Raw genomic sequence first — 10,436 nt, 5'->3', positions numbered from 1 at the left:
GAGATATCGCTAGGCTAAATAAACAGCTGAGTTTTGTTTACAAGCTACGTCTGTGCCTGCTCACCGGTGTATCCCTCCGTGGACCACAGCGCAGGACATACTGACCCTCTATAAGCGCAATGCTAACCACTGAGACCCAGCCACTGGATCTACAGACACAAAAAAGATATCGATCATGTTGTCTCAATATGAAAATGATAGAGAAAGGGCATAACTCCCAAATCGTCGGAGTATTCTTTTATGTGAAGATACACAGTGAAGACATAACATAATCCTAACACAGCAAAGCTGTTACCTGCCGCTACTAACGTTAGGTCAGTCCAAGTAATTAGTGGAAACATGCTAACATGCTAACGGTACACACAAATTAGTAGTAAAGTAAGACCTGTTCATAAATGTTCTGGTGTAGCTCTGAATTTCTTATAAACTGAGGACAACTGCCTGCTGTATATTTGTATTCACGGTCACAGTCACAGATAATTTTACATGATGCTCCTTCATTATCCGCCATACATCAAAAGTACAACTAAGTCCTCATAGATACATCTCTGATAAAACTGTTAGGTGTTATGTGTTCAGCAATGCCCGTTGCGTACTGCTTACTTGAAGAACACTGTAAACACGGCTCCTTCTTCTTCTGTGGTTTAATCGCTGCGGGCCGCTGCGGGCGAGCAGAATCACTTCCGCCTCGGGTGCCGTATTCTGGTTTGCTGACTTCCGCTGTGTGTCCGACTCGAGCGAGGCTACGCTAAATAGCCATATAGAGAAAGGCTTTTTTGTCGCTGTTGGGTTCAAATAAATATGCGGATCTTCAAGGTGGGGTGATACGAACTACGGACAGTTTTATTAATGGTAAAAAGTTCCACACAGCTGCTTTAATGCAATAGTTGCTATTTATCAGTCCCAACATTCCATTTGTTCAGATTATGTTAGAAAGTACAGCTGGTCCCAAGAAATGTAACAGCCACCTCTCTATTGGTTGAAACTCTAAACCAGCACAAAAATGACAATTAGCAACATAAGCCACCATGTTCTGAACAGACACATTATAAACACTGTGACTTTGTATTAATACACAGTCACATTTGCATTCTGGAACATATAGGCCTAACAGAAAACACAAGACTTCTAAATAAACACTAGATCAGCACTAGACAGGCATGATGGGAAATGAGGGCGCTCTCATTGTTTCTAGACTCTCAGCACCGGCACCAAGGTAGGCATCACAGTTAAAAAAGTGGAGCAGAGTCAGGCGGTGTGCTCACAGTAATAGTTGCAAACTATGAGGTACATTGCTGAAAAGTTAAACACTGGTTAAGTTTTATTAAAAGTCAAATATAATCCTGCCGCTGACAGCTGTCATGTTACTCATGTTTATCATATCTGTTTGCAGTGTTAGCGAGGTAGCTACCCAGCTACAGCTAGTCAGTACAGTTAGTAATGTAGCAGAGTGAACTACAGTCAAGCTGGCAGTCACTCTAATCTCCATGGTGACATCAGCTAATGCTACAACTGTAGTGCATCCATGTACTGACATTAATATGTGTTACATTGAATAATGCCTTCAAACAGCCCAGATGGAGCTGATGGGGGGAGCTATTGACAGACTTAGCAAAGTTAGCAGAATGATGACTTTTGATTTTCAAATTAAGGTGTTATAAAATACATAACATTATAGAAATACAATGAATTGAATTATATTCAGAATAAGAGTCAAATTAATTACCAGTGTCCCTTATAAATTAAAAAGTAAATACCACTAACTTGTGAGGGAAATGTCTTTATTCTTTGATTTTTGGGTTGCTGGAAATGAAAATGAAAAAGATTATTCCTGATGTTGAGGACATGTCTGACAACATACAGACACAGAAGTCAAGTATTTTTACTGTATCAGTATTTTGAGATATTCCAGAGTAAAAGTCCCACATTTCTACCTTGAAAATCTAAACAACTGGAAGTGCCATCAAAAACAAAGAAAAAGAAGAAAAGTTGCTCTATAATTCCTGACAATATCTGAAATACTTGTGTTCAGGACATTTCACACGACACCATTCCTGATAATCAAGCATCTCTACTGCATCAAAGTATATTAACAGCCCTGCTTTAAACACTTGATTTCAACTTAAATTTACCCTCATGATTCTTTGAATAAGTGATTTGTGTTTGGCTGCACAACATGAGTTAGTGATGATGGAGCCACTGGTGGAGCTGGCAGAGTTTAAGAGGTGAAGTCACTACTAGGGATAGGCAGCACAAGCAAAAACACTATTGGAAAATCATGGCAACTATATGACAATTTTTCGAATAATCCCCCCCCCGGAGCCACGCACACAGAGATCCATTCATCTTTAAAGGCCCGAACATACTCGGGTGGAACGTCTGCGGAATGGACTCCGCGGAGGTCCGCGTGGACTCAAAGCGGACGTCCGCAATCCCTGTGTGCGCACACCGGTGACTGCTTGGCATGTATTTTTCACATCGCGGGGATTTTTCACGGACATTTTTACAGGAAACTACAACGCAGAAGTGCGCTCGACTATGAAAGCCCGAATAACTGCAGACATTCCTCGCAGAGTAGTAGTCTCTGCATGTTTCTCCTGTTTGTAGAAGAGCATCAAACCAGCTGGTAGCCCATCTCACACCGCTGTAGCAATCCTAGACTGCCCTCGTGTGGTTAGGAGCTGAATTGCATGTCAAATAAAGGGGGGGAAATAAGACAGCGAATTATTTTCAAAAATAAAGCGACTATTCGAAATTCGAAAATCGTGACCCATCCCTAGTCACTACATCTTTATTGAAGTAGCAGCACGTTGTCAATGATATTTATGAGAGCTGTTTTTCAATTTTTGTATTTTCCAGTCTTTAACCTGCATCCTGTTGGGATCAGCACAATAACACAATGACAAAGTCACTCTACTCAGTTTAAGGCAAAGCTCATTGATCAGGACATAGTAATGTTGAGCTACACATTTAACACCTGAACACATCTGACTGTTTTATTAATGATTTTTATCTACATCATTTATTCTTTATTCAGATTGAGGAACTGCAGTTTGTCAGAGATCAGCTGTGATTCTCTGGCCTCAGCTCTGAAGTCCAACCCCTCCCATCTGAGAGAGCTGGAGCTGAGTTACAACAAGCTGCAGGATTCAGGAGTGAAGCAGCTGTGTGATTTTCTGGAGAGTCCACACTGTAAACTGGAGACTCTGAGGTCAGACACCATTTTTTACTCCTGTGCTGAGATTATTATGATGTGAAAGTTGTGTTGACACTAAACTGCAGACATCAGGCTGATATTATACTGATCCACAATGAAGTCTATTTGTCTTGTTCAGTGGTTTAATCCATTGACTGTGGCAGAGCAATGTGGAGCTAAAACCTTAAAGATAAACTCTGCAGGATCTTCCTTAAAAACAGTGTATAGACTCATACAGAAATAATCCCTCTCAATCATTTTTTTTTTCCTTTAAGTTTTTATTAATTAATTTTAAACAGACAAAAAAACAACTGAAACAACAAAACTGACACATTGTTCCAAGTGATGTAAACAAAATACACAGTAACCATGAGTCAGTAAAAGAAAATTACCAAAATATAAATAAAAACACAACAAACCCCCAATTAAAAAAAAAAAAAAGAAAAGAAAGAAAATGCAGCAATAACGTATCAGTTTTACATCTCATGAATATCACAGAGTTTATACATATATATGTAGGGATGCATCGACCTGGGAGCTTCGGCCAATCTCTAAAATCAACACCAATACCGCCGCTATGGCCGACAGCAGATACCCACAACGACATGATCTCTACAAAAACAAAGACATGCCTATACTAAAATCAAATTTTGTGCTAAAAAAACACTATATAGCCTAAATTTGAAAAAATAATATCCTTTTTCACCTCCCAAAAAATTTCAAAAAAATCCACAAATCATTGGCTTACCATATTGTTTTCTCTCAACAAGTCGCAGCCACCCCGAAGATCACAAGCAGCCAGCAATACATCCGAATGACAATGAGATGTCGATCTGACAGACATGTTGAGGAAAATAAATATAATAATAATAAGGACCCTACACCATCCCTAATGCAAGCCAGAAACGCCTGCCACATTTGGCTAATTTTGCTTGGGACATTGTTTACCCTGGCAATCATATTCTCAAAAGCAGCTGTCTCTGTCATAAGCTTAAGCCACTCAGAAATTCTGGCTTACATGGGCTCTTCCAGCTCCGTAAAATGATTCTGGCCGCTACCATACAGCCTGTTAATATCAATCCAAGCTCTGCCTTAGTTAGGCTTGATGGTATGAGAGACTTGTCTCCTAACTTCAGTATCATTTTCCAGAAAGGAAGTACCCTTGGACAGTCCCATATAGCATGAAGAAATGTATCCTCTTCTTTATTACATTTCCAACACTTTTTGTCCTGGGTTAATCCCGTTTTAAACAGTTTCAGGGGTGTGAAATAATATCTATGTACAATTTTATAGTGGATAAACTTACATCTCACATCCCTCGTAGCCCATCCCACATTTGAAATCACATCTTGCCATGTTTCCTCATTAATCCCTTTACCAAGGTCCTTTTGCCATATCAATCTCAGACTTAAGAAATTAAGAATTAAGAAATTTTTGGACCTCATTCTCCTCTTCCTCTACCCTTTCCAGCTTAAAAGTGGATTTCATACTACTTCTGAGCTGCAAATACTTCCAAAAATCCCCTTTATTAGTTAAATTAAATTGCTCTTTAAGGTCCTCAAATGATATAAATATACAGTCTTTATAAAGATTGCTGACAACATGTATCCCTTTTGTTATCCATGTATCCCAAAAAAAACGCCTTTTTTCCTATACAGATCAAAGAATTATTCCATATAGAGGATTAACTTTGCTTATATTGTGAAAGCCCCAAAAGTTTGTGTGCTCTTGCCCACGCCCATTGAGAGTGCTGTAAAATGAGGCTCCTCTCTTTTGTCTGGGTTACTATCTTCTTCTGAGATAACATTCCTACAACCCCAAATGGAGCTGCTAACGCCTCCTCTATTTTTAGCCACCCTGGGTTCGATCCATGATTTGCCCAATGCCTTGTTAATTTATTCATTTCAAATGCAATGTTATACAACTCCATATTAGGGAGGGCCAATCCACCACATTCTCTTGAGGCAAACAGTTTTTTCAGAGCTATTCTTGGTTTTTTTCCATTCCACAAAAAGTCTGTAATCAAATGATTATATTGTTTGAAAGTTCCATCAGAAATAATTACTGGTACCATCATAGAGATATAATTAAATTGTGGAGCTACGTTCATCTTAATGATATTAATTTCCCCCCATAATGTTAAATTTAATAGTTTCCATTTGTCCAGATTTGTTCTAATTTTTTTAATTAAAGGAGACATGTTAATAGAAATAATATTTTCAATATCTGGACATAGCCTAATACCTAAATATTTCATTCCAGTTGGGATCCATTTAAATCCAAATTTGGAAATAAGTGATTGGTTACACCCTTTTGATATTGGCATACCTTCAGATTTTTGCCAGTTTATTACATTGCCTGATATTTTTGAGAAGGATTCAACTATAGATAAAACATTGGGAACTGACATTATAGGGTCCTTGATCAGTAATAAAATATCATCTGCGTACAGAAACATCTTGTGCTCCTCTTCGCCCTGCACAACCCCTTTAATATCCATTTCTGCCCTAATAGCAGCAGCTAGAGGTTCCAAAAATAATATAAAAAGTAAAGGACTGAGAGGATCTCCTTGTTTAGTACCACGAGTTAACTTAAAAAAGGGTGATATTATTCCATTTGTTATTACTGCAGCTCTGGGATCTGCATAAATCACATTCATCCAATTAATGAAACCCTCCCCACATCCGAATACCCTAAGAGTATGTCGCAAAAAGCCCCACTCTACCCTGTCGAACGCCTTTTGCGCATCTAGCGAAAAGGCAGCTATTGGTATATTTTCGTCCTGATTGAGCTGTATGAGATGTAACAGACGTCTTATATTATCTGTGGATGACCTTCCTTTAATAAATCCTACAAATCCTACCGCATGTATTACGAATGGTAAAATATTTTCTACCCTCTTAGCGAGGACCTTTGTAAGAATTTTGCAGTCACCATTAATTAGACTGATGGGCCTAAAACTTCCTGGGTCCGTTAGGTCTTTATCTTTTTTAGCAATTAAACAAATTAAAGCTGCATTAAATGTTTCTGGTAGCTTACCAAATAGGAATGATTCTTTAAACACTGTCACAAGGATAGGGGCTAGTTTGTCGACATACCTCTTATAGTACTCTGAGGGAAAGCCGTCTTTCTGATCAATTGATATTTCTGGCAAATCAGTCTTTGAGAAGAACGCTTCATAATCACTCACCTTTGGATTAATTTCTGATTTGTAAAGCTGGTTATAAAAATTTGCAAATGTCTTAATAATCTCCTTAGTGTTTGTCAACAATTCCCCTTTATTATTTTTAACAGCGGCTATAGCATGACTAGACTCCTTTTGACGCAGCTGTCTAGCCAGTAATTTCCCAGATTTTTCGCCACTCTCATAAAAATTACTTTTTAGTCTAGAGCGTACTCAGCTTTTTTGTTGTATATTTCATTTATTTGAAGTTTCAGGTCACATATTTGTTTAAATACTGTATCATTATATTTTACAGATATTGTTTTCTCTAGTTCTTTGAGCCAAGACTCAAGAGTATTTATTCTTTGTGTTTGTTCTCTTTTTTTTCTACTGGAATAAGCTATAATTTTTCCCCTTATATAAGCCTTAGAGGCCTCCCAAACCGTTCCAACCCTATCGGTTGAACCAATGTTCAGCCGAAAAAATATACAATATAGCAATTTGATAAAAAAAGTTCCTCTTTTATCAAATTATTAAATTGGGGATCTTGAAACAGAGATATGTTTATCCTCCATCTATTGTTCTTTACCCTATCTGACTCCAATATTAAACCTAGTTGCACTCTTTACCCTATCTGACTCCAATATTAAACCTAGTTGCACTGCAGCATGATCAGTAAGTGCTATGGGTCCTATCAAACAATCTGAGACAGTCTCAACCAAATCTTTACTAGTCAGAAAATAATCAATCCTGGAATGAGATTTGTGATTATGAGAATAGTATGTATATTCTCTCTCTCTGGGATTGACAAGCCTCCATATATCAATCAATCCATTATCCTTTATCAATAGTTTAATTGCCATTCTATCTTTAGGTACATTATTCGAGAAAGTGGTTTTATCTAGAGCCCCATCTAAAACCTGATTATAATCCCCGGCAATAACTGTATGCCCATCATCTTTCCCTCCAGCTAATTTAGTTATTTTATTAAAGAAACCCGAATCTTCCACGTTTGGAGCATATATATTACATAAATTAACTTTTATTCCATTAATTTTTGCTTCCAAACATATCATTCTTCCTTCCTCATCCTTTTGTTCCTTAATAATTAGAAAATTCAATTTCTTATGCACCAAAATAGCCACTCCATGTTTTTTACTTGAATATGAACTATGATAGATCTGGCCTACCCAATCCCTTTTTAATTTAACAGCCTCTGAATCGATCAAGTGAGTCTCTTGTATAAAGGCTACATGGGTTTGTTGTGATTTAAGGTATGATAAACACTTCTTTCTTTTAATGGGGTTTTGTAGCCCGTTGACATTCCAGGACACTATTCTTACACACCTAGCCATATTTTATCTGATGGGTTTCACATTTTTCAGGAGATGTCATCTTATAAATAGAAACAAAAAAAGGGGGAAAATGAATGCCGCCCAGCTGCCTATAAAACCAAAATACCCCAACCCATACAAAACGACAAAAAACAGAAAGCCAGTGCAAAACCTCTTCAAAAAAGCAAACATCATCTAAAACCCTCATATACAGAATCCTACACCCTGACCCTCCCCTCCTCTCACTCTTGAGAGACCCACCACAAATACGGTCCATGAGTCACACTGAAGTGGTCACCTTCAGGTGCCCGTCCCCACCACCCCTCATATAATTACTCTTTAGTAGCTTTTCTCACTAAAACATATGCTTATACTAGCCAGTGTTAAGTATTAATTATCGGTGTTCTACTGGCAACATCGAAGTCATATTTGAACACTATATAAACAAAACAAAAGAGAAAGAGTAGTGAATTCGCACATTCTTCGTCATCTCAACCCAACTGCTTCAAAAGTCAAGTGACACAGCCTTACCCTTATATTAAAACAAAATAAATTACAAAACATACCTTATAGCCTATTTGGGGGCTCCAAGTATCCCACCTCCCACTGCATCCCATACTCAATTAGTTAATCACACAACCCATACTCACAACTTCTTGGATGCAGGGAAAAAGAAATAGTTTATTCAGGTGCAAAAACAAGGGGAAAAAAAAATACTGCTGGGCTCCATGTCACTGCTTCATGGAATAAGAAATAGTTTGTCCGAGTGCACAAGGAAGAAGAAAAAGAGGGGGAAAAAATGCTGTTGGGCTTAATGTCACTGCTCCTCAAAACTGTTCCTTTTCTTCAGGCCGTTTGCGTAAATCCAGATTCCTCATCTACCAGCCGATATCCTCGGTTAAGGCTCAGGTAGCATCTGGTGATCTCCTCTCTTCGGACTCCTTTTTGTTAAGAAAAAGCATCGCCTTCAGGTGATTGGTAAACTTCATTCTTTCCCCCCTCCATGCAAAACGAATCTCCGCAGGATATGCGAGGGTGAAGCGCACATCCAGGTTGAAGGCAGCCGCCTTCTCACGTCATTGAACTTCCTCCTCTTCTCCGCCGTTTCTTTAGTCATGTCGGGGAAAAAGGACAGTTTACAGCCTGCCCAGATGATTTCCTCCGTATTTCGGTATTTCTCCCGTGCGGCAGCTAACACTCGCTGTTGCTCCAGAAAGCTCAGGAACCGCATAATAATAGGTCTGGGCGGCCGGTCTTCCATGGGGATCGTTATCGGCACTCTGTGCGCTCGCTGCAGCTGCATGGTGTCCAGTTCAATCCCCAAAGTTTCAGAAATAATTTTCTTCACACATTCAAGCGGTCTGCCGCCTTCCAGCTTCTCCTTTAGACCAATAAATCGCAGATTCTGGCGCCTGTCTCTCTTAGCAGCGTCTTCAATGGCTTGGTGTAATTCCTCACACTTTTTGCCACTTTTGTCTGCTGTTTGGTGTAGCAGGTGGTTATCATCCTCCAGCTGGGAGATGCGGCTTTCTGCTTCGTCTAGCCGGCGCATTATTCTGTTGACGTCTGTTCTTAATCCGACCTTTTCCTCCTTAATTTCTGTCATATCTGCTTGCAAAGCCGCCAGTAGTCTTCTCCTTAATTTCTGTCATATCTGCTTGCAAAGCCGCCAGTAGTCTTCCAACTTGCCCCATCTCTTCTGTCGCCTTTTCCAGGGACTGTTGCATAGCAGCCAGAACAGCAGCCATGGTGTTAGCTCCTCCGCTAGCGTTTTGTTTGGTGGTGGCCACTCTTGTCGACATAATACATGAATCGCCAGATCTCTCAACTCAGTAAAACTGCAGCAACTAGACAGCTATCAGATTATCACTTCCCCAAAACTTGTGGCACCACTAAGGTTTAGATAACGAATTTGGAGTAATGTGGTGGGTTCATCGGGATGCTCCCGACTAGGCGACCATCTTGCTCGGTGATATCACGTGACTTCCTTAATTCGATAATTCCATTGACTGTGGCAGAGCAATGTGGAGCTAAAACCTTAAAGATAAACTCTGCAGGATCTTCCTTAAAAACAGTGTATAGACTCATACAGAAATAATCCCTCTCAATCATCACTTATGAGCAGGGGCGGACTGGGGCAAAAAAGCAGCCTGGGAATTTGGTAAATGACCGGTCCACTCTCCAGGGATCGGGGCGGGGATGCTGGCGGTGGATGCATGATCATCTTCAGTGTAGATAAGAGATTGTTTATGTTAGTAAAGCACTTAAACAACACTATCAGTGAAATGTTAAAATGGTAGAATTTAATAGTAGTACACTATTATGGTGTTAAGCACTTTTTAATGAATGCTTAATTCATTACTCTAGATGAATTAAAAAATGCTATGTATGAATATGGCTTTACATGGACTAGTACGACCAGGCTGCTCTCCTCTCCCTCCCTGCCACAGTCCTTCTGTGGGGATGGTGACTCAACCTGGCAGGAGATGTGAAGACAGACATTAGGTTGAAGTTTTGGGCAATTCCCAAAAGAAGAGGTGAAAAAAGCTGCATTACAATAAACAGTAATATAGGTAATGGAAAAATAGTGTTTTGATTGATAAGTAAACACAGGTGAAAAAGTGCAGTGTGTAATGTAATGTACTATATGTGTATCATTCCCAAGTACACAATGGTCCCTCCCTAAACCAGGTTTAGTAAAGGTTAGTAAAAGGCTGTGATGGTCTCTTCTGAATGCTTCTAA

At 39.3% G+C, this 10,436-nt stretch overlaps 1 protein-coding gene and 2 long non-coding RNA genes across 4 annotated transcripts in view; 1 reads left to right on the top strand and 2 right to left on the bottom strand.

Annotated features, from left to right (window-relative positions):
• Positions 1-10,436, bottom strand: part of LOC126403751 (uncharacterized) — a 16,118-nt gene that overhangs the window by 2,316 nt on the left and 3,366 nt on the right. The window lies entirely within an intron of this gene.
• Positions 1,802-10,436, bottom strand: part of LOC126403753 (uncharacterized) — an 11,382-nt gene continuing 2,747 nt past the window's right edge. Inside the window, exon 2 of the long non-coding RNA XR_007571361.1 lies at positions 1,802-2,977. This is a non-coding gene — a long non-coding RNA (uncharacterized LOC126403753). The remainder of the gene's footprint in view (positions 2,978-10,436) is intronic.
• LOC126403748 (ribonuclease inhibitor-like) overlaps positions 2,830-10,436 on the top strand; it is an 11,331-nt gene continuing 3,724 nt past the window's right edge. For both annotated transcript variants that reach the window (XM_050066501.1, XM_050066502.1), the window contains exon 1: positions 2,830-3,211. In XM_050066501.1, coding sequence (XP_049922458.1) covers positions 3,003-3,211 — 209 coding nt within the window. In that variant the 5' untranslated portion in view covers positions 2,830-3,002. The remainder of the gene's footprint in view (positions 3,212-10,436) is intronic.

Source organism: Epinephelus moara, chromosome 17 (genome assembly GCF_006386435.1).
Source record: "Epinephelus moara isolate mb chromosome 17, YSFRI_EMoa_1.0, whole genome shotgun sequence".
Lineage (NCBI taxonomy): Eukaryota > Metazoa > Chordata > Actinopteri > Perciformes > Serranidae > Epinephelus > Epinephelus moara.
This window is presented reverse-complemented; position numbering and strand designations above follow the sequence as displayed.